This window comes from Staurois parvus, unplaced genomic scaffold (genome assembly GCF_062004578.1).
Source record: "Staurois parvus isolate SC_StPar_1 unplaced genomic scaffold, SC_StPar_1.0 ptg000227l, whole genome shotgun sequence".
In the NCBI taxonomy this organism is placed as follows: domain Eukaryota; kingdom Metazoa; phylum Chordata; class Amphibia; order Anura; family Ranidae; genus Staurois; species Staurois parvus.
The window spans coordinates 690,684-716,395 of NW_028318023.1; the positions used below are offsets into that span (position 1 = coordinate 690,684).

The 25,712-nt window shown below is 39.0% G+C and overlaps 1 protein-coding gene across 1 annotated transcript; it reads right to left on the reverse strand.

Moving 5' to 3' along the window:
* Positions 1-38: 38 nt before the first annotated feature.
* LOC149460502 (uncharacterized) lies at positions 39-25,712 on the reverse strand. The gene is made up of 6 exons (XM_089679563.1): positions 25,651-25,712; positions 13,377-13,445; positions 13,256-13,294; positions 9,026-9,073; positions 6,881-7,189; positions 39-6,072 (listed from the first exon to the last, which is right to left on the reverse strand). Exons 1-6 carry the CDS (start codon positions 25,657-25,659, stop codon positions 4,327-4,329), a joined length of 2,220 nt encoding a protein of 739 aa, XP_089535689.1. The 5' UTR covers positions 25,660-25,712; the 3' UTR covers positions 39-4,326.

A 25,712-nucleotide genomic window follows, 5' to 3' on the forward strand; every position in this document is an offset into this window, starting at 1 on the left:
TTGTATATAACTCAGCAATTGATTAATCACACACAACATTGAATTATAATAATTTATTTTTATTATTATTATTATTATTATTATTATTAGTACTACTTGTCAAAATGCTCAGACAAGAGAAAGATCACTCATGGATGGTGAATTTTCCAATCCAATTTACAGTATTAAATGCATGTGTTTAATTAACAGTCAGAAATATAATTGATTTATGAGCAAATGTTACATTAGAACAGTTAACAATGTCTGTTCAAGATTAATTTCTATATAAACATCAGTTTGTATTGTCTTATACTGCTTCCTTGAATACACATGATAAGTGAGTGACTTACAAACAATAACAAAGTGTAAAAAATAAAAATAGCAACTATAAAATTAAATATAACCATGATACATATAACAAAGTATAATTTACTAATACATTAAGGTACTTAGTTTTTTTTCTTTTCTCTTTATTTAAACAATTTTTACAAAAGGACAGTGGCATCAGATATGCAAAAGTTAGTTATGTCAGATATAATACAAACATCATTAATTATTTACTTTCTAAATTAGTCACAGGCTATAGTGATAAGCTCCTTTAGCCTTTAGTGTAAAATACTCTTTTATGTTACTAAGGTAGGTGCAGGTTCTCTTAAAGTATCTAAACCCCAAGACAAAAATGTAATATGTTTAAGCCTACGTTTCCTTAGATGATTGTAGCTGCATTCGTTTTCAATTTTAACAATTTCTTCCCCTTAATTTTAACCTGGGTACCCTGTAAATAACACACTTCCTGTCCTTTTACAGCTTAACTCATTTAACCACTGTATTTATGGAGGCAGCCATAGTTTTCACACAGGCTGGACTTCATATCTGCTTTGGGTCATTTTCATCATATTGTACTAGAAAAGATTGCCACTGCATTTCTGGCAAGTTTACTCTGTGTATCTTTGCTTTTGGTGAAAATGTTCTTAGCGTGAAATAAGCAAGTTCAGCCACCACATCTAAGGACTGGTAAGGAATACTATATTACATTTTTGTTCATGGGATACCTACAAGTTAATCTTTAACAAACAGGAATCCATAAAAGAAAAAAATATGCCAAAGACTGCAAAATTAAAGTGGTAGTAAAGTCTTTTTTTTAATGTTTTACCTACAGGTAAGCCTTTAATAAGGCTTACCTGTAGATATTGTAAATATCTCCTAAACGTGCACCGTTTAAGAGATATTTACATTAGCATGCTGGTGATAACACCAACGCATGAGCACTGTGATCTCAATGGATGGCGTGCCATCCATTGAGAGAGCTGTGCCACATCTGAGACCCCTGTGTGCACTTGCGGAAGTGATATCACCATGGCTTGGCCAGTCAAACGCCCACAGCCCGAGAACCTAGAAGGAAGACTGGGTGAAGATGGAAGCCGTGACAATGGAGTCACTGGAGGGATTTGTTTTCAGGTAAATCTATTTATTTATTACAGGTACTTATATAGCGCTGCCAATTTACGCAGTGCTTTACGTATATTATGTACATTCACATCATACTAGGGCCAATGTAGACAGGATCCAGTTAACCTACCAGCATGTCTTTTGGAGTGTGGGAGGAAACCGGAGTACCCGGAGGAAACCCACGCAGGCACAGGGAGAACATGCAAATTCCAGGCAAGTGGTGCCATGGTTGGGATTCGAACCAATGACCATAGTACTGCCAGGTAGAAGTGCTAACCATTTAGTGACTGTGCTTCCCATTTTATCACTACTTTTATCAGGATAACCAGTCTGGAAGTTGTAGCCTAGTAATTGCCACACAACCCATTTTATCCCTCCTTTTAAAAAAGAAGTAGACTGGCTGCATACAGTATACCCCTTTTCCAGAATGAAGCTCATGTTCAGTATTGCCAGCTATGGCGGTGGCACTGATCGTTCAGGAAAAACCCAACAAGCTGGTTGTACACAAGTCTATAGATAAATCGACTTAATACATACTAAAAAGTTATAAGAAGTATTCAAAGCAAGAAAAATCCCCTCTTAGATGACTAATAACCCATCGGAAGACTGGGGTCTCTGGTTAACATCCTGCATAGAGCTTGCATGGGTTTCCTGCCACACTCCAAAGACATGATAGTAGTTTAACTGGCGTCTTTCCAAACTTGATTTAGTATGTATACATGTGAGATCTGATTGTAATCTCCTTGAAGACAGGGACTGATTGTATATTATTTAAAAGGACTCCATAATAACGTCTGTAATGAATATATAAAATTTCCCCTATATTCCTGTTCAGGATACAACTCAAACTTTTGAATTTCTTATCACCTTCTGTCCTGGTGACAGTGGTCATCAGGACAATGGGGGAGGGGGGTATGGGGGGGGGGGTAAAACACCCAACAAGGACACAGATAACAATGAAAACCTGACAGGGTTTATAACCTTTCCCAACTCTATCCAACACCTAAAAAAGCCTAACCAGTACACATTGAATGGCCACAATTTATTTTATTGTTTCTTACTTTTTCACTTTTGTATGTGTTTTTTCACTGGATGGAGGGCGTGGGTCTTTGGGCCTATCCTGAAGTCTAGGGGGAGGATGTTTGGCCATCACGTTCCATCCTCCCCTAAATCTGGGGGGGGGGCTCTTTTTGGGAGGCCCCTTGACCTAGTACTTGGTGGTCGGCTTCAGCTGACCATGACGAGAGAGAGGTCCTCCAGGCCTTTTGGCTAGTTGGACCAAGTTTAAAACTTTGTCCCTGCGAGGAGCTTTGCACCCAAGGAGTTCAGGGTAAGGTTCTACTCCTTCAGGGGTGGACAAAAAGCACACCCTTAAATGCACTTTTTTGTGTGTGTTCACATGCACATTTTTTTATTCACTTATGGGGTTTTTTTTTGCGCACCAAAGCAGATTAAAGGAGAACAAAAAAATTGTTTAGTAGAATGACTCTAGACAATCAATTAAGAGTTGTGTGAAGAACTACACTTTCAATATTTATTTACAATACTAGAACCTATTGTAATGTATTATAGAATGCATTAAAAGTGTTTTGTTTTACCTCTATTTCATAAAAGTACAGATTCTCATGACTGAAGATTGGTGTTGTTAATTCTTGTAAGTGGTGCCTCAGACAAGCCACTTCATAGACAACATTTCCTTGAGTAGTACTACAAAGTACAGAAAGTTTATCACATCCTTGTGTACTGCGCTGTGTGCTACTAAACTTCTAAACATTTTTTATACATACATAATTAAAAGCTCTCAAACATACACACATATATAACCAACCATACATTTACATGTATGCACAATTACATGTCTATTTTTTTAAACTCTTTGTGCAAAAAAGTCACCTAGAATGCCTCCTATTAAGTTGCACTACACGTTGCAATATTTTAATAATCTTTTTAAAACAACCATTTTTACACACCATGAGCCCCAAATGATGCTGGACACATCTTTTGTACCATAAACCTGACTAAAAGTAGAGAAAAAACAAAACTGGATCTTATTTACCAATGTCTCTGCAGAAAGAATTTTCCCACAGCAACCAAAAATATACTCAGTTTTATTCTCTCAGTGCAGTATTCTGGAATGTTAGATAAATCTAATTAGTTGTTGTGGGCATTATATGCTCTCTGAAACAATTCCACATTTGATAAATGAGGCCCATTGCGACATTGGTCAGTCCATTGGAATGGTCTGACAGATACTTGTATGCATTCATACGTTTCTAATAGGTATATGCAATCTTTTTCATTAGCACCATATACACATACCACATAACATGGCAAATATACATAATACATCTTTTGATTTACTGAATTCTGTAACCTTATAATATGATTGCTGTTAGGGGTTAATACACTTTACACATTGTTCTTGCTGTTTGAAAACTGCTCTGCTTTTAAAATTATGCCTGAAAATGCTATAAAGAGGTGTTTGTGTTAATGGGGATGCACGTATTACTATATACCTAAAGACAATGCAGACATCTTTTTTGTAGATTATTATATTTCTTACCCAATCACAAGTTAAAAAGACTAGGTAGCTTTTGGCCAATATTTCATAACTCTCCAGTGTGTTTTAGGTTTTAGGACAGAAGTTCGAGGTATTCTTTTAGAAAAAACTGACGTATGTCGATCTTAATTCATCCTTCCATAGAGATGGCTGATGGCTTTGCTTAAATTGTGCTGTGTTTTATAGCCAGTGCTTTCAGCCTATTTTAATACTTGATTTTCCAATACTTGAAGACAACTGCTTCATTCACATCAGTGGGCAGTTTATGTCTTCTAGCGGAAGTAGACTACTGATCAAAATTACCTGTCAGTAACTGTTGGTTTTAATTCCTCTTTATGCTAATAACCATCTTGACAGTCATTATCATTACCAATGGCTTTTCTGTTGTAAAAATCAAACATTAACCTCCTGCTATCAATTTCAGAACTTATTGATGCTCTACTGATATCTTCCTCTGACTCACTGGATTCACTTCTATGTCTTACTTCAATTGACTTATCGTTACTATCTTTGGAATGACTTTCTTGGCTGTCCTCACTCTCACTCTCTGTGGTGTCTTTGCTATCCTTGACTGCTGAGTCTGACTCATGTTCCTCTTCTGTCTCCTCTTTGGAAACACTGGTAAGTTCTGCTGATTTGCTGGAAGATTTACTGTCAGACAATGTATTATTTCCAAGCACAATGGACCTTAGTTCAAATGATTTATTGGAATCACTGGCCTCTTTTGACTCACTGCTTCCCCTTTGCTCTATTGTGGTATCAGAGTCATCCAATTTGCTGTCATTTGCTGACACATCATCAGAGTTTTCTTTGCTCTCTGTATCTTCCATTGATTCACTTTTATCTTCAATGGATTTGTCATGATTATCATCTTCCTCTGATTTGCTTTTACTTCCCTTTTCTATTGCTTGTTTATGATCTGTTTTCATTAGCATTGTTTCTTTGGACTCACCATGGCTAAGCACACTGGTATTTTCTTTTGATTTACTAACATTTTCTTCTGAATCAGTGATATCTCCTATTGACTTAGTACTGTCTTCTTTTGATTCCTTAGATTGGGTGACATCCTCATTTGACGGACTAGAATGTTCTACTGACAAACTAGTGCCCATTTTTGAGTGTTTATCACCTGCTTTTAAATGCACATCTTCCTTTGAGTGGGTGTCCTCTGGTGAGTTGATGTCCTCTGATGAGTGAGTATCCTCTGGTGAGTTAATGTCTTCTGGTGAGTGTGTATCTTCTGCTGAGTGAGTGTCTTTTAGTGAGCTGGCATCCTCTTGTGAGTGAGTGTCCTCTGGTGATTCGGTGTCTTCTGGTGAGTCAGGGTCCTCTGGTGAGTCATGATCTTCTGGGGAATTAAGTTCTTCTTTTGAAGCAATATCTTCATTTGAATGACTCTCATATATATTTGAGTGCTCATCTTCACTATGGAACCCTGTATCTAAGCTACTTGGTTTTTTAGATTCTCTGTTGTCTAAGTCCCCATGGTTTGCTGATACTTGCTTTTCCTCACCAAATTTGCTGTTGTGCATATCAGAGCCACTCAGATTTTTAATTTTGCTGCCCTTGCCTTTCAAATCTTTGGTATTTTTAGAATTCTTCTGCTTTCCTTTCTTCATATTCCTTGTTACTTCTTTGCTTTTTTCTAAGGAGGTGCTTGTAACATGCTTGTTAATAATGAGGTCACTGTTAGAGTTCAGTAATGTATTTGAATCATCACTTTGCATGTTGTCTGCATTGGATTCATAGCTATACTCTTGACTGATTAAGTTATTTTTAAGTTTTTTATCCTTGTTACTTTCATGATTGTCATTGCCACAGTCTTCATTGGTCTCTTTGCTATTCCCTGCTTTGATGTTTACATTATCTTCATAGTCATCATCCTCAGAATTGTTATTATCATCAGTATCTATTTCAGGATCTTCATCATCACTGTCATTGACTTCATCTTCATCATCCTTATATTTATTATTAAAATCAGTGTGGTCACTAGGTTCGCCTGTTTTACTGACGCCATGTTCTAACTGACTCTCTTCACTTGAAGATTTGTTGTCCTCTGGGTGACCCTCACCTTCTGAAACATCCTGTACAATAAAAGAACAATATCATATTCCACCACAAAACAAATTTCCAAAGCTTTTGTTAATATTTTAGTAAACTTTAAGGAAGAATAAGTATTACTGGCATTTCATACTTGTACTAAAGTGAATTATTCTTACACTGTAACTAGGTTGCATTGGTTTTTTTTACAGATGATTTAAAAATAATGTTTATGATCATGAAGACTCTCCCATTACTATTTGTTATTTTGTTTTTTGAATTCTTTAATAAGCACTTCTGTTTATCTGACTCTCTCCAAAAAGATAATTCTTAGAGCAGAACTGAACTCCCTTTTGGGAGTTAGTTTTACATTAACGCTCCTCCCTTTCACCCAAGCAGAATTAGTTTAGTTTTTTTCTCTATTTAATTTTTTATTATTTTTTAGGTTTTAGTTCCATCTCCACCACCACAGGCCATAATGACGTGTTACCTGGTCCTGCAGCCTTCTGGGATACTTATATCACATCTCCCAAGAGGTTGTCAGATCAGTGCATAGAGTGGCCAAGGCTGGTTGTCTGGAGTGCAGGCCAGTAAGAGGGGGTAGGTCTGGTGGATCATTAGATTTGGCTGTCTGCACATGAAGAAGCAGACCGTTAAAGAGGACCGACATGGCACAGGACCTGCTGTGTGACACCCCAACAGTAGATTGCAGGGAGACAATGCTGGATTCACTGTGTGGGTGAGAGTGTGCTTTCAAGAGAACTACAGCACTACAAGTAAGTGGGAAAAAACATGGGGGTGGGTGTAGGTGAGTACTGTATTAAAATATGAATCACAAAAGCATGGACTTACAGTTGTGACAGTGTCTAGTGTGTCTTCAAGGCTGCCAGATTCATCATCCTCATCATCAGCATCTCCTCCAGCAACATGATCAGTGGATTCTCTCTCTTTATCATCTTCCTGACTGCTCTGTATTTCACCAGAGTGAGTAGGTTTAGCGTCTTCTTTGTTACCTCTATCGTTGATGCCTGTCAACTGCTCCTCAATGTCAATGCTGTCAATAGGAGTTGAAATATGATCTTGGTCTACAGTGCTTTCATGTAGCCCACCACTAACTTCATCTGTTTGTTGATCAACAGTTGTTTCCTCACTTGAGTCATACTGAATTATTTATTAAAATATAAAAAAGAGTAACTGTAAGCTGAATGTTCATGAACTTGAAATACATAAATGTCAACAGTAAAAAGTGCATCTTTCTCCCATATGCAAAATGACAAAGTATTTTTACGTTAACCCAGATTTTCTTGTATAACATACTAAAAAATATGACATGGCAACAAACTTCATTTTCCAATGATCTGTCATCTGTGATAACAGGCACCCACTTTAGAAAGAAATAATTTGGTGGCACTGGCAAGAAGATCTTGAATATTAATTTTAACATCCTCCTAACGGAGCATCTGACCACTAACAGTGCTTGTTACCAATGCTCAGAAGAAACTAAATGCCCCAATCATCCAAAATAGTGCTCTGAATATTAGCATGTAAGAACATCTTGGGATATTCATTCATAGCGCTGAAGCTTGCCACACATTACAATCTGATTTTACAATTTCTTTCAAATCTATCGAAAGCTATGTAGTGCGATAGCATACTTAATTGGATATAAATTGAATTTGTTGTGTAAGTGAATTCTCATATCACGTAGTTGTTGGTAAATAGCAGAAATATAACTCCATATTTTAAATCCATATTGCAATGTGTAATTTGTGTGGCCAGTTCAATTTAGATACAAAAACTACGTACTTGACATAGCAGACTAAGGGGTGGTATTTTTAGTTAAGTGGAAGCTATATTTTTTACCCTACATACCCAACTGTACTAGTGCACAGGGGAGAACATGGTAACTAACCCAATCGAATTTGCTTTGGGAGGCAATGTTTTTTTTGGGGCACCGCGCTTGAAATTCACTACTGTAAACTTGAAGGAAACAAAGGCTAAAATCTACATGGATGAGAGCCACATTACCATCTTTTTTCCTGCCGCACCTATGCAGTAGACTCCCAGAGACTTCATCTCCGGATCATCATCAAGGATCATCTCTTGTTACTGGAGCTTCTTGGGAGACGATCCGCAGAGATGTCTTCGTGGTTCTACTGCTCAGGCAAGGCAATGCAAATTAAGATTTTTAAAGATATACTTAAAAGTTATATAGTCACATTTTGTACGGGAAAAAAGAAGATTTCAGCATGAGTTTCTGGATATCTCAATTGTCCAATCTAGTGAAATATGTATCTAGCGCAGGGCAGGGGGGCAGGTTTAAGGGGGCAGGGTGAAAAGGATAACTGGACTTTCTATGAAAGTACAGTAATCCTTTAACTAGGCAAGATCATTTCTGTGTAACCACTAAAAGCAGGCTTTTGTTTTGAAGAAGTTTTATGACTATGCAGATAGCTAATTGCTGTATATCAATCATCCTGCATATATAGAGAGGCCTTATAAGAGGGGTGCCATCTGCAATTAATTATCTTAGGCTTGGTTCAAATTTATGCGAGTGCAGGAATCCATGTCTTCCCGCACCCGTAGGTGAAGCAGCACTTTTTCAGGTGCATGAAAATGCATGTTGCAATACCACCAGGTTTCCCTTTGGCTGCGGTTTTAAAAAGTTGCAGGGGCCTTTTCCCTGCTTTTTTTTTTTTTCAAATGAATGGGCTGCTGTTCCCATGCAAGCACAGCATGCAGGGAATGCATAGATGTGAACCTAGCCTTAGGTCCCAAAGACAGTATGTCCCTAACAAGCACATACTTTCATTAAGTGTTCATTAATGTTTAGCAGAATAAAGATGTCTTGATCCTTGAAACTGTATGTCAATAAATCATAAATGTCTATTTTATTTTGGTGATGAACACCATCTCCTTAAACATTTGTTTATTTCATAATTGGTTTATTGTGTACTGTTTTATGTAAGTACTTCAAGATCTTGAATTATTACCAACCTGCTGTTCTGAGCTCCTTAAACTGGATTCTGAAGACCAACCATTATCCTGTATAAATTAGAAAATAGCATGTATTATTGTAATATTAATCCTACATGCTTTTAAATAAGATTCACAAACTAATACTTTCCCAGATGTCTTCTTTGCTAATGACTCTAGTGCTGGGATACCCAAACTAAAGAGAAGAAACATCTTAAAATCCTAACGGTGATCAAATACAAGCATTTTTGTAGCTCCTAAAGGTTGGGTAATCCAAAAAGTGATTGAAATCATGACTTTCCTGCCTTTGGACATATGGGCTGGAAATCAACTTAGCCATTTTTCAGGGCTATCCCTGAATGTGACACGCTTTCTAGGCACATCACTTTCCTGAATACCTATGAAGATGAGACACATTCATACCCCATTTGTTATTCCACCTCTACAGATTTCTCAACACTCCACTGGAGGGATCTGTCCAATCATATGCTGTATACATGAATTGCAAGTATCATTTAACCCATTGCAATTTGACAGAGTGTTTTGGCAAGACCATACTATGTTGAAGATAAACAGATTTTAGGAACAAGGCTTCAAACTCTTGTCTCATTGGTACAGGGCCAAGACACGATTCAACAAAATCTATCCAGAAGTCTCTAATATTTGTTGTCATTTCCAATAGGAACCAAGCACGTTACTATGTACTTTTTTCAGAATTGTCCCCTATTGCATCCATCCTGGTGAGAGGTAAAGAAGTTAATCTTTCATTTGACCTGAGTAGACTTAAAATGGATCCCTACTGGTCATCTCTTCCATATCAACCAGTTACCACTGAAATTTAAAAAATTATCATTAACAGTTCAGCTGCTAAAAGCAGCTTGCGCATGTAACTGTCTTTATGGTTTTCTACAATTAATGAAATATGTCAGATAGATGAAAGAACTGACAAGTGAACACACTCCTACTGTACCCCCTTCCCCTCCTTTAGATCTCAAGCCTCCTACCTACATCCTCCTTCCATGCCATTATCTATTCTTTTCCATATGTATCTTCTTCTGTTCATTTCTCCTCTCTTTTTGCCCCATCAGACTATCCATACCGGTAATGTTTTTCCTTGTTATTCTTCCCATCACCTCCCCTAATAAAGCTATATAAAAGAAAATACCAGACATTTCTGATACAATGTGCTCCATTCACTAAATCAGATCTCATGCTGTATTTAGATGTTCTTTAGGTGGTTCCCCCTTCTCCTCCCTTAATAGCTCAAGTTCCACACGTTTGTAAGAATTCGTGTCTATTCCTAATCTGATTCTGTCATGCAAACATTTTTGCCAAAGATATCTCCAAAGATATTTGTGAAAAAGTAAAGTATTTCCTTAAATATGACTAAAGCAGAGTTCCACTCAACCTATCAAAAAATAAAAGTCAGCAGCTACAAAAACTGTATCTGCTGACTTTTAAAAATAGCCACTTACCTGTCCCTCGGTCCCGTGGTGTGTCCTCCGCAGCTCGCTTCACCGGCCGTCCTGTATTCTAGGAGGCCGGCATCTTCAGTGTGGGCACATGGCTGTGATAGCTTGCGACTTCATAGTCGGGTACCCACTGCACATGCGCGAGTAGCGCTAGGCTTCTTGAATGGTCATATAGTCTTCTGGGACCTGTCATGTGTCCCAAAAGATTACAGGAAGGGAGCACGCCTTCCGTTTCCGATCACCTAAAGCGATCGGACCAGAAGTGGGAGCTGGTACCTGTCAAATTCGGGTACCCGCTCGCCCTCCGCTCCCCAAAGGTGCCAATCCTTAATGGGGAGCGGGGGAGCAGTCCTTAAAGCAGAACTTCCCCTTTTGGGTGGAGCTCTGCTTTAAGTTCTAACAAGGAATTTGAACATAGTAATATGCATATATATTTATGTTTGGAGTGATTGGTAAACTTATGCACAAATGATGTATATGTTTGTATATACACAAGAAAGTCTCTATGGCATGAGAAAATAAATATACTTTATTACATGTAATAGGGTTGATTTTCTAAAGGCAAATAGACTGGTCACTTTGCAAGTGCAGTTGCTCCGGAGCTTATTAAATGAGGGGAAACTCTGCTGACTGCCATCATCCAATCATGTGCAAACAAAATACAGTTTTTTATTTTCCCTGCATGTGATTGGGTATTTTTTTTAAAGTGAAGCTTTACCTCATTTACTAAGCTCTGGAGCAACTGCACTTGCAAAGTACACAATCTATTTGCCTTTGGTAAATCAACCTCAATGTTTCTGTGTTTTTATCCATATTTAGGTTTCTATGCATTACTGTTGAGAAACTGATCCAAAAAGTTAGAGACTACTCCAAATTGGTTATTATATTTTTCTATTCCTTAAATATCGCATGCCTGGACCACTACTTATTTATAGCATGCATTTTTAAAATGTATTTTCTTTTGTGAATTGACTTTATTGCCGTTTTATGCGGTACTTACCGATCGTTTTTGGATTTTGAGGTAAATACTGCACAAAGGGATAGTGTATTGATATTTTCAGTATTGCATGTGATAGTTGGGAAAAATGTGTCAGATCACCTATATACCGCATACGATAAGCTTTAGTGATAGAAGCCCACTGTATTTATTTTATTGACACCATTCAGTATCATTGTTTTCCCAGTAATGGAGCTAAAGAACAACTAATGTGTGAAATATAGGATACGATTAATTATTTCAGTCATTAGTATATCTAAAGCAATTTTGATGAAAAATGTGACACTTGGTGAAGTACCATTCACAGGAAGTATGATGTGTGTGTTTTTATACATGATTTGTACTAAATAAAGAAATGAAAGAAAAGTCAGCTGAAGGTGCCTATACATAATTTCACAAGGGGCTACAGGACACCTGAAATCTAATCTTCAACCATTTCACCCCTGTGTGCCTGCACTTAAATGTTCTCACTGTAGAAAGTTTTTTAATAGAGTGAGGAATGATTAAGACCTGCTGTTTTTTTGTAATACTGCATCTTTCCCTGGGTGATAAGATTCACCTCTTTCTTTGACCTGGTGACCAATGTCATCAGGACTAAAAGTAATGGAGAGTCCGAGAGTTGGAGTAACCACCAGAACAGGAGGTGAGGAGTAGTCTTCTAATGGAGAAACTTGCTCTGTGACAACTATCTAAAAGGAATTTCCCTTTACTTTGAAGGGGTTTTTTTTCACATCCTGTTGCATCAATAGGACATGAAGTGAGGGAAAATCTCTCCACTTTGTAAAAAAAAAAGAAAAGCAACAGGGGTTTCACTACTCTATACAAAATGAATAAATAATGGGTTTAGATAAACTTTAAAGCACCCTGTTGCTACCAATGCTACCTGTAAAAGAAGAAGGTAAACATTCATCTTTACCACTGCCAACGTACCTGAACATCCTGAGAAATTGCCCCCTCGCCAAAGGCATCTGGAAGATCAACACTTCCAGGACTATTGATCTCCTGGGTCTCTCCAAGCCAAGTGTTTATCAGTTTATTTTGCTGACCTCCATGTCACTTCAAGACATAGTAGTGAAGAGGAGGCCAGAGGAAGGAACCTGTCAGTCCTACCAAGGAAAAAGGAGATCAACACTCCCCAAAGTCTGAGCAGACAATATGGGAAGATTGCTTGAGATCAGAGCTGTGTTTAACAGCTGGAAAGGTGAGCATTTCATTTCTTCTTTCTACAGGTAATGTGGCTTTAAGGTTTTTTTCTACTTTTTGTAACTGGGTTGCTTAAATTCTGAATATTCATATGCTTGCATTATGCATTATTCATATGCTTGCATTATGACTAAGTTTGTTAAAGTACAATACAGTAAATGTAAAGATTGTACTTTCTGTATTTTTGTCCCATAATACTAATTTCACAGGAATCACACAACATTTTCTTCTGCACACTACACAAAGCAAAGAGTGAAGCTTGTAGGGTGCGCAAAGGCTAGACACCACATAGCACAAGGGGTGGAATTAGTACAAAAAGCTTTGTCATTAAGGCTTGCTAAGGGCAGGGCAATTTCTAAATACAGTTCAACATATAATCATATACATAATCCTCTCCATCAATTAAGGCAAGCATGCTAAGGAAAGCAGCGGTCAAGAGTGATAAGTAGACTGAAACTGGTTATTATGGGCACCAGCAAGGGATGAGAGTTTGGAAATAAGGGACAGCAAATTTTGCATGTTCATAATCATAAAAACATCCCTGAATAGAGTTTTGTAGAGCTATGGATGGCAACTTACCTCAACATTTTGTGAACTGTCGGAATGAGAATCAGGAACCTGCACAGAAATATTTTGGTTTAGTACAGTTTGTGCAATAAGATTACAATTACACCTTTTTTTATTTAAAAATTCAACTTACTGGATAGCCTAAGACCAGGCTAATGAAGCAAGTACATAAAATGATGTTCTTCATTGATATGGGATACGCCTAAAAGGAAATTAAATATAGCTTTTCAGTATTTGCGAAATGCAAGGTTTTTTTTCTGCATTATCTAATATTTAAAAGATGTGTAATTTTAGTTACTAGTGTAATTGAGAAGATCCAGCCTGTGGACACAACCATCGGCTTGGATGTTATACGGTACAAGTGGCTATGCTTGCTCATGGCACTGAAAAATAACATTGCTTGCAAGACGTAAGATGCAGTTGTACCATAACCACACACTGCCAAATGTGAACGACTAGAAAAGTTTTCATAAATGCCTTCAATATTTGATTAAAAGAGGAGAATTTCTGACTCTTCTAGGTTGCCCAGGCATGGGGTACACAGCTGCAAAGCTTCTAAAACCTGCTCTTCACCATGCAACAATGCAGCTGATATTGTACCACTTCTTAACAGAAAGCTGTTTTTGTATCATCTGCTATATTAGCATGATTAGGCAGAGCCAGCTGTGTGAATCTTTTATTGCTGGCATTACTGTTGATGGTAATGAAACACTGAAAACATTCAAACTGAGGTTAACGTGTATCTCTAGGCAAAACCTTTTTTTTTCAGGGTGGAGTAGATAGAGTGGAGAAGGATTATTCCAGCCTTTCCCAGCCATGTTTCCTCTGGTCCAGCCTTTTTCAGCCATGGTTCCTGAGGAGGTCGCTAGGAGTTTCATATGCTCTTAGATAAGCAACCGCTGACACTAATAATCATTTTAGTTATCTGTAAGGGAGGATCCCCCTGAGGATCAGTGCAAGGAGCATTCTTCCCATTAGCCACCAGTGTATAGAATATTTATTGCCAATAGCATAAGATGTATTCTTCCCACTGACCACCAATGTATTGGGCCTTTCTTATACTGACAGCTGGTGTAGGGGGTCTCTTTTCCAATGACCACTAATATAAGAGGGCCCTTCTCTCACTGACCAACAATAGAGATGAGTTTCAGTTTCAGACAAAACCCATGTTTAGTCTGAATTTTACCTGTTTGGAGTTGTTGAATGGGTGTTGGTCTGTTCACTGAGCCCCAAACCTCTGGCTGCACAGGAAAATCAGATTTAGCAGTTTTAATACTGCTGCTAAATACGCCAGTTTCCTTAGGTCACTTGGTTTGTTAGGATGCTGGCATCAGCCAGTGTCCTAACAACCATGAGTCATCCCCCCTCTCACTGAATGTAAACAAAGGGGCAAGGATGGATGGACATATTTGGTCAATGGCCATGGACATCTGTAATATCTTTGTTTGATCTTGTCTGCAGCAGTAAGGGTAACTTGTTATTGTAGTTCCAAAGAGATAAAAAAGCAACATTTGGTTTAACTTGCCAGCAACTATGCATAACAGAAATAACAGTTGTGCATGGAGTTGACCTTCGTGTGTAGATGCATCTTGGACAACACATTTTATAAGCATTTAAAGTGGTTCTAAGGGCAAACCATTATTTGGTTTCCTGCATTAAGGCAAAAAATGTCCCAGTAGTAGTATGTAGTAGTAGTTTCTAAATACTTACCTGAGTTCTCACATGATCCAGCACTGTGCCTGTCTGAAGCAGCTCTTTCTCTTCTCCCCTGCTCTCACAGGACACAGAGACAGCAGAAGGAGCCATTGGCTCCCACTGCTGTTATTGAAATCCTCTGAGCTGAGAGTTGGGGTGAAGGAGAGACATGCTGTGTGTGTCTGTGGACCCACACAGCCCAGCTCAGGAACACAACGCATGTGTGCCCCCATAGCACACAGTCTCCTATGGGGCACACTCAGAAGAAGAAGAGTGGACAGCTTCATTGGAGGACCCCTAAAGAGAAGGTTCGGGCCAGATCTGTGCAATACGATTGCACAAAGTAGGTAATTATAACATGTTTATTATTTTAGCTAGGTATCTCTAGCTCAATTTCTACTTTTCTAGTTTTGTGTTTTGAGTTTCTGTGTTCCATTCGGGAGATTTCTCCTCAGTTTATGTGTCGGGGAGAAAACAATTTGTGTGTGGAAATCTCTTCAAAGTTAGGAGACATACACTTTTAGACAGTTGTCTAGAGAACAGATATTTCCTTTGGGTAATTTCCTTTTTCTTTGCTTTTCAATGAAAACTTTGACAATTTGAATTCGCCATCACTTGGTTGGGGAAAGAATGAACCTCCCCAGTGGAGACACAGTCAGCAGTAAAAACCTAGCTGGGGTCTAACCTTTCCTAAATTCTATCCAAAAGTAAAAAAAAAACAAAAACATTTAGAGGTACACTTTATCGTATTTTATAAAACAAGGCAATATTACCAGCACGACCTACAAGACATTTAGAAAGGCATTATATCATTTATTTTGAAGCCAATGCCTACAAAATTCTTACATTTTCACTAGATAGGAAAAGGAAAGCCTTTTATATCATGAAATTTTTATATCATGATAAATTTAAATTATATGAATGAGGAAAGGTTTGGCTTTATCTGTAATGCATGTGGGTAAGTATAATGCGGTATGCCACCATAGTGCAACTCAGTTGAAGTTTACCAGCAGTATACTGTATTTGGTTTCATCACACAAAGTTCTTAATACCAGTACTATTTTAACTGTGTGTGACTTTAAAAATTACACGTTTTCTTTGAAAGCATGTAGGTTTCCATCACCACTTAGCATGTAATGTGCTTTTAAAATAAGAACCTAGTTGTTAAGTGTTCTGAGAAATTGCCTTTTATTTTTTTACTCTCTTTGTTGCAGCCAGCTAATTGTTTGTGCGCTGTAATTTGTGGCTCAAGCTGCATTCTTTTCTTAGTGCTGTTTATGTTTACTATATTTAATCGAGACAACGGCAGCGGCCGCTGTCACGAGTCGTTTTGTTACAGAAAACAAGATGATCGCCTAAGAAGAAAGGAAGAGATTTAAACAGCAATTTAACTAAGAAAAGTAATATAGATTCTGTACATTAGGCAGATATAATCATATTGAAAAGAATTACATTTTTAATGCAGTGGAAAGAAGATTCAGTCACACTGCTTTGAGAAGTCACAAGAGCATGCTCTTCTGGGTTTTCCATTTTTTTGATGGCTGTCCAATGACTTCAGATTTCTAAAAATGATTGAGTTTTAAGCACATCTATAAAATGTATTGCTGTTCTTTATAAATGTGTGATCATTTTTTTTCACAGCAGTGGAATGCACTGTGTGTCATAAACAGTTGCCAAGTTTTTTCTTTTACGCACTATTGTTACCTTTTTTTCATCCCATGTTTCCTCTTATTGCTGCTGATCTCCTCCAGCCTCTTCCAGACAATGTTTTCTATATACACTCGCTAAAGCTACACGCCACTACACAGCTGTACACCATTAATCTTAACCAGCTTCCTGATGGTGACAAAGATGGACCAAAATAGATTTTCGTCCAAAAATTAGATTTTTGGAGATTCAGATGTATACAAATCTTCAAATGAACATTTTAACAAATGTCAACAAATCCAAAAAAGTTATATAATTCGATAGTAGTTCAGGCCCATGGTGATGAGTAAATAATTCGATTTTTAAATTCGTTTGATAATGCGGACCCAAGTAAATTTATTATTTAAATTGAATTTGTAATTTTCAAGGTCAGTCAATTAAGTTCCACAGTCTAATGCAATTCTTAGGGGAATTTTGCGTTATTTTTTCTGTTGCATCCGAAAATAGTTTTGATATATGAATATTCAATCCACCCAAAATATATAGCAATGTTGAAAAAAAAAGCAAAATTTTTAGAATCTACCCAGACCAATGAATATACAAAATGAAGGCCAAATGTAACTAAACAAATCCAGAAAACGAATCAGTTCAGTATAACAAATATGATGACACAAAATTCATCAATGAATGAATACATCCGAAACTAAATGAAATGAAAATTTTCGGCATGGTCATGTCTAATGCCTGCCCTGTTTGTCAGCATGGCTGCTTGTATTCTTCACCATGTGCACAAAATGGTGACAGTGCAGCAGCACAATTGGGAGGCAAATGTCACCCTATAACAGGAAGTTCTGGCTTAGTACCTTCATAGTATGATTAGCAAATATTTAAAAAATTTTAATATTTATAATATTTAATATGTTTGAAAATTTAAATGAATAAATAAGACTTTTAAAAATTAGAGTAACATCTTAAAACTAATAAGTAATAGGAACTATATATTCTTCAAATTTAATATTTAATACAGCAGGCCTTGGAAAACTCTAAAAACTTTTACTACTATTCAATCTCTGTAAACCATGTACGTATTTGTCTGTTATACTCATCTGTAGAATTCACAAGCATTAAAAATTAATAGAATATATAAACCAACTTGTCGCTGAACAATTTTCATCTCTTTTACAGTTCAAATGTTGCAGTCTTACTTTTCAGAAAATTCTGGCACTGTAATGATGAACAAAATTGTAGGGGTTTCTTTGAAACACTAGGCCCAGACTTGGACAAAAAAATAGTCCTGGACATTTTAGCCTGAGCAGCCACTAGCCCGGGGGTTTTTCTTTTGGAACCCAGTGGTGGAACGCCAGGGCCCGAACGCGAGTGTGACCTTTGCGATCCTGGTCTGCCACTGGTGTCAGTAGTTTTTAATTTATTTTTTTAAAATGTTTTTTAGAATGTTTTACAATTTGTAAGGAAACCTGTTTGGGGGGCTTTGCTGAGATATCAGGGATCTAAATAGACCCCTGACATCTAATTTTTGAGACATAGAAATGAGATTGAGGACACAGCCCTCAATCTCCTTCTCTGCAGCCTCGGCTGCACAAAATTAATGGATAGAAATAGCTCTGTACAGAGCTTCCCGTTCACTCATAACCTGAAGTATAGTACACACAGTTTACTACGCCTCAGTTATGAATGAACAAAGTCATCAATACAGATCACTGACTGTCCATTAAGAAGGAAAGAGCCGCTAAATTACATATTTATTGGCCACTCCCCCACTTTCCATTTTGACAACAGCAGGAGGGAGAGGGGAGGGGGGAACCCGGCAGCACTGCATGGGAGGAGGCACATTACTGAACCTTCAAAACTTTTCTTTTTTTGGATCAACATTATACATAGAAACATTCAACTTGATGGGTGGTAACTCCTGTACCCCTCCACAATTGAGATGTGCTTATACCACCCCCCAACCAACACCCACCCTTAAGGGCTCATTCACACAAACTCTGGTCTCTGAAGAGTGATCTGAATTCGGAGCATTCTTCAGGGAGCATGGGAACAGGTGGTGAGGAGGTATTGTATCATTTCTGCACCACTTGCTTTAACCCCTTGTTTACCACACTACAGCCCAGTCAGTATAGAATAGTGATGCAGGCACCAGTCTGATATACACTATATTGCCAAAAGTATTGGAACACCCCCCCAAATCATTGGATTCAGGTGTTCCAATCACTTCCATGGCCACAAATGAATAAAATCAAGCACCTAGGCATGCAGATTGCTATTACAAACATTTGTGAAAGAATGGGTTGCTCTCAGGAGCTCAGTGAATTTAAGCGTGGTACCGTGATAGGTTACCACCTGTGCAATAAGTCTATCCGTGAAATTTCCTTGCTACTAAATATTCCACGGTCAACTGTTAGTGGTATTATAACAAAGTGGAAGCAACTGGGAACAACAGCAGCTGAGCCACAAAGTGGTAGGCAACGTAAAATGACTGAGTGGGGTCAGTGCACGCTGAAGCAAACAGTTGCAGAAGTCGCCAACTGTCTGCAGAGTCAATAGCTAAAGACCTCCAAACTTCACGTGGCCTTCAGATTAGCACAACAACAGTGCATAGAGATCTTCATGGAATGGGTTTCTATGGCCAAGCAGCTGTATCCAAGCCTTACATCATCATGTGCAATGCAAAGCTTCGGATACAGCGGTGTAAAGCACACTGCCACTGGACTCTAGAGCAGTGGAGACGTGTTCTCTGGAGTGACCAATCACGCTTCTCTGTTTGACAATCCGATCGGCATGTCTGGGTTTGGCAGTTGCCAGGGGAACAGTACTTGTCTGACTGCATTGTGCCAAGTGTGAAATTTCGTGGAGGGGGGATTATGGTATGGGGTTGTTTTTCAGGGGTGTGGCTTGGCCCCTTAGTTCCAGTGAAGGGAACTCTTAAGGCGTCAGCATACCAAGACATTTTGGACAATTTCATGCTCCCAACTTTGTGGGAACAGTTTGTGGATGGCCCCTGTCTGTTCCAACATAGCTGCGCACCCGTGAACAAAGCAAGGACCATAAAGACATGAATAAGCGAGTTTGGGGTGGAGGAACTTGACTGGCCTGCACAGAGTCCTGACCTCAACCCAATAGAACACCTTTGGGATGAATTAGAGCAGAGACTGTGAGCCAGGCCTTCTTGTCCGACATCAGCGCTTGACCTCACAAATGCGCTTCTGGAAGAATGGTCAAACATTCCCATAGACACACTCCTAGACCTTGTGAACAGCTTTCCCAGAATTCCCAGAAGAGTTGAAGCTGTTATAGCTGCAAAGGGTGGGCCAACTCAATTGTGAACCCTACGGACTAAGACTGGGATGCCATTAAAGTTCATGTGCGGCCCAATACTTTTGGCAATACAGTATATATATATATATATATTACAGCCCAGTCACTATAGAATATCCATAGACACCAGTCTTATTATATACATTATATATATATATATATATACACAGTTGTGCTCAAACGTTTACATACCCTGGCAGAAATTGCTCTTTTATTGAAGGATGATGACCATATGAAGCCATTTATTATTAAATAGTTGTTTGGCTACTTTGTAAACCATAATGATAACAGAAATCACCCAAATGGCCATGATCAAAAGTTTACATACCCTGAAATGTTTGGCCTTGGTACTGACACACAAGGTGACACACATGGGTTACAATGCCAATTAGAGGTTAATGTTCCACATCTGTGACTTTTTAAATTGCAATTAGTGTCAGTGTATAATGAGTTTGTTAGCTCTTACGTGGAAGCACTGACTAGGCTAGATACTGAGCCATGAGGATCAGAAAAGAGCTCTCAAGAGTCCTGCGTAACAAGGTAATGGAACTTTATAAAGATGGAAAAGGACATATAAAGATGTCCAAAGCCTTGAATGTGACAATCAGTACTGTTAAATCACCTATTAAGAAGTGGAAAGTTCGGGGATCTCTTGATACCAAGCTAAGGTCAGGTAGACCAAGAAAGATTGCAGCCATAACTGACAGATGAATTGTCCAGGATTCAAAGAAAAACCCACAGACAACCTCAAAAGAAAAACAGGCTGTTCTGGAAAAAGATGGTGTGGTTGTTTTTAGGGAGTACAATATGGTGATACTTGAACAAAAATGAGCTGTTTGGTAGAAGTGCCAAAAATAAGCTTTTACTGCACCAATGCCACAAAAAAGCCCAGTTATAATATGCCTGACAACACCTTGACATGCCTAACCAGGCCTTTTTGTGTCATTGATGCAGTAAAGGCTTCTTTCTGGCACTTTGACCATGTAGCTCATGTTTGTTCAAGTGTCATCATATTGTGCTCCTTCAAAACAACTACAATGTCTTTTTCCAGAACAGCCTGCATTTTTCTTGTGGTTATCTATGGGTTTCCCTTTGTATCCCGAACAATTCTTCTGGCAGTTGTGGCTGCAATCTTTCTTGGTCTACCTGACTTTAGCTTGGTATCAAGAGATCCCCGAACTTTCCACTTCTTAATAGGTGATTTAACAGTACTGATTGGCATATTCAAGGCTTTGGACATCTTTATATGTCCTTTTCCATCTTTATACAGTTCCATTACTTTGTTATGCAGGGCGTTTGACAGTTCTTTTCTGATCCCCATGGCTCAGTATCTAGCCTAGTCAGTGCTTCCACGTAAGAGCTAACAAACTCATTGACTATTTATACACTGACACTAATCGCAATTTAAAAAGCCACAGATGTGGGACATTAACCTCTAATTGGCATTTAACCCATGTGTGTCACCTTGTGTGTCTGTTCCAAGGCCAAACATTCCAGGTTATTTAAACTTTTGATCCGGGCCATTTGGGTGATTTCTGTTATCATTATGATTTAAAAAGTAGTCAAACAACTATTTGATAATAAATGGCTTCATATGATCATCATCCTTCAATAAAAGAGCATTTTTTGGCATGATCAGTCATATTTTCAATATCAATGCCAAAATTTCACAATTTGTGCCAGGGTATGCAAACATTTGAGCACAACTGTATATATATATCCCAGTCAGAACAGGAATGCAGGTACAGTCCATACACTTATTTATATGCACACTCAGAGGTCAGTCAGCTCTGTACCTCTTCTTTGTGCCCAGCCATGTCCTTAGTCACTCTCCGCATCCCCTCCCCCACGGTAATAGCCCTCAGCTCCCACTGCCATGGACACCTGGCCTGTACAGGCCCTGGGCCCCACATCCTCCTGTCAGCACAGCTCCAGCCCCCTCATCACACACCACGCTCCTCTCACCTGTTCCCTGCACCACTCCCTCTTGCCAACCGATGATTTCTCACCCAGAGAGAGCACGGGGCTCAGGGGCAGCAGAAAGAAGATGGATAGGAGGGGCTGAGCGCCTCCTGCAGGAGGAAGAGGAGGAGGAGCAGGCATGCAGTGGCAGGAGAGAAATGGGTGGATCAGATTCTCTATGTGCCGCCCCTACTATCCGAACAGCCTCGGCCCACCAAGCAAATGTCTGGTGTGCTCTATAGCCAGTAGGGGACTGGTCAACACACACAAAAAAAGGTTAAAATGGTTCTAAAGTCTAACTGTTTTTTCCTTAATGCATTGGCTACATAAAGGTAAAACACTCCCCACCAATTTTCTCATCCACAATCCCTAACCACTCACTATGATCCAGAGCTGTTCAAAGCTTCTGCACTGCTCTCCCCTCTTCCTGCTCTCAAAAGGAGACTCATACAGCTGTCAATCGAACTCCTGTGAAGAATGAGGGGCAATGGGGCTTACTGGCACTGTGTATGCCTGGATCAGGTGCTTGCCCACATGGGTACTTCCTGAGCACCATGCTTGCTGAGGGGCCACTTGGGGGAGAGGAGGATCAGACAGCTCCATTGGGGGACTCCAGAAAAGGAGGTCAGGGACAAAGCCCTGAAATATTGCACAGAAAAGGTAAGAATAACTTATTTTTTTTATTTTACAAGCATGTTAATGTGATTAAGGTTTCTATCACATGGGCTTTCCAATTAGGCATGTCCTGTCAGTTGTTAGGTGAACCAGAAGCTCTGTGCAGGTCTATGAGCAGACTGATGTAAACAGATTTTGTTCACTTACATCCATCTACCTCCAAGTCTGTCCAAGTCCATTTCTGGTTTTTCAAACCTAAGCATGACAGATCAGAAGTGGCTTGATGTAAATGGACACAAGTCTGTTCATCCGGTCGCCCATAGAAGCATCATTGGTTGGTTGGAGTCCGCTGTCAAAATCTATTTTTGAACGGTGCATCTTTTTTATTGCCATTATCATTTAATTTCCATGTGACAAGCAGTGACATAATCCGCTTTGGAAATAGTGTATATAACCTTTTTTCTTGTACATAATGTTATCAGTTACTCTAAGTGGGAAGTATTCAAATAGTATCCCAGTGCGATACAGTCACTAAAGAATATTAGGGCTTTCCATACTGACAGCATTCTGTATACATAGCTGTATCTACAGTTCCCCATTAGTGAATTCTGTATATACAGCTGTTTCTATAGGTCCCCATGAGTGCATTCTGCACACATAGCTGTGTCTACGGGTCCTCATGAGTGCATGCTGTACACATAGCTTTATCTACAGGTTCCCATGAGCACATTCTGTAAACACAGCTGTATTTACAGGTTCCCATGAGTGCATTCTGCATGCATAGCTGTGTCTACAGGTCCTCATGAGTGCATTCTACATACATAACTGTATCTATATGTTCCCCTGAGTGCATTCTGTACACACAGCTGTATATACAGGTTCCCATGAGCGTATTCTGTACACACAGCTGTATATACAGGTTCCCATGATTGAAATTCTGTACACACAGCTGTATATACAGGTTCCCATGAGTGCATTCTATACACACAGCTGTATCTACAAGTTCCCATGAGTGCATTCTGTACACACAGCTGTATATACAGGTTCCCATGAGTGTATTCTGTACACACAGCTGTATCTACAGGTTCCCATGAGTGCATTCTGTACAAACAGCTGTATCTACAGGTTCCAATGAGCACATTCTGTACACACAGCTGTATATACAGGTTCCCATGAGCGTATTCTGTACACACAGCTGTATCTACAGGTTCCCATGAGTGCAATTCTGTACACACTGTTGTATCTACAGGTTCCCATGAGTGCATTCTGTACACACAGCTGTATATACAGGTTCCCATGAGTGCGTTCTGTACACACAGCTGTATATACAGGTTCCCATGAGCGTATTCTGTACAAACAGCTGTATCTACAGGTTCCAATGAGCACATTCTGTACACATAGCTGTATCTAAAGGTCCCCATGAGCGCATTCTGTACACACAGTTGTATCTACAGGTCCCCATGAATGCAATTCTGTAAACACAGTTGTATCTACAGGTTCTCATGAGCGCATTCTGTACACACAGCTCTATATATAGGTTCCCATGAGTGCAATTCTGTACACACAGTTGTATCTACAAGTTCCCATGAGTGCATTCTGTACACACAGCTGTATATACAGGTCCCCATGAGCGTATTCTGTACACACAGCTGTATCTAAAGGTTCCCATGAGTGCATTCTGTACAAACAGCTGTATCTACAGGTTCCAATGAGCACATTCTGTACACACAGCTGTATCTACAGGTTCCCATGAGCGCATTCTGTACACACAGCTGTATCTACAGGTCCCCATGAGCACATTCTGTACACACAGCTGTATCTACAGGTCCCCATGAATGCAATTCTGTAAACACAGTTGTATCTACAGTTCTCATGAGCGCATTCTGTACACACAGTTGTATCTACAGGTTCCCATGAGTGCAATTCTGTACACACTGTTGTATCTACAGGTTCCCATGAGTGCATTCTGTACACACAGCTGTATATACAGGTTCCCATGAGTGTGTTCTGTACACACAGCTGTATATACAGGTTCCCATGAGCGTATTCTGTACAAACAGCTGTATCTACAGGTTCCAATGAGCACATTCTGTACACATAGCTGTATCTACAGGTCCCCATGAGCGCATTCTGTACACACAGTTGTATCTACAGGTCCCCATGAATGCAATTCTGTAAACACAGTTGTATCTACAGGTTCTCATGAGCGCATTCTGTACACACAGCTCTATATATAGGTTCCCATGAGTGCAATTCTGTACACACAGTTGTATCTACAGGTTCCCATGAGTGCATTCTGTACACACAGCTGTATGTACAGGTTGCCATGAGTGCATTCTGTACACACAGCTGTATATACAGGTTCCCATGAGCGTATTCTGTACACACAGCTGTATCTAAAGGTTCCCATGAGTGCATTCTGTACAAACAGCTGTATCTACAGGTTCCAATGAGCACATTCTGTACACACAGCTGTATCTACAGGTTCCCATGAGCGCATTCTGTACACACAGCTGTATCTACAGGTCCCCATGAGCACATTCTGTACACACAGCTGTATCTACAGGTCCCCATGAGCACATTCTGTACACACAGATGTATCTACAGGTCCCCATGAGTGCAATTCTGTAAACACAGTTGTATCTACCGGTTCTCATGAGCGCATTCTGTACACACAGCTGTATCTAAAGGTTCCCATGAGCACATTCTGTACACACAGCTGTATCTACAGGTTCCCATTAGCGCTTTCTGTGCATACAGCTGTATCTACAGGTTCCCATTAGCGCTTTCTGTGCATACAGCTGTATATACAAGACCCCAATATGTGCAATTCTGTTACAGTTACCCATGAGTGCATTGTGTAAACTCAGCTGTATATTTAATGTTACATTTCAAAGAGCAGCATTTTAACATTTTCAGTGAACCAAGACTGATAACACCAAAAAGCTATAAAAGCAAAAGAAAACAAAATTTGTAGTAAGTAATATCCACAGTTATGATTGTTTAAGTATATTGTCATAAAATATAAATTGCAAGGTTGAATCTCTATTTAAATTAAGATTTGTACAAACATTTTCTTCATTATTTCTACAACATGCATTTGTTGAGAATAACCTGCTTGTTAGGCAAATATATTTAACATAAATAATTACCTGGGCCATTTTTCCCAATACTTGTTGCTCCACAGTCTGCTGTGTGATCTGAAAAATTTTCC

Excerpts from the sequence above, each read along its gene's own strand:
- LOC149460502 (XM_089679563.1), bottom strand. Across the intron at positions 13,295-13,376 it reads GCCTGGTCTTAGGCTATCCA|GTTCCTGATTCTCATTCCGA; the intron begins GTAAGTTGAATT and ends ATTTCTGTGCAG. Across the intron at positions 9,074-13,255 it reads ACAGTTCACAAAATGTTGAG|GATAATGGTTGGTCTTCAGA; the intron begins GTAAGTTGCCAT and ends TAATTTATACAG.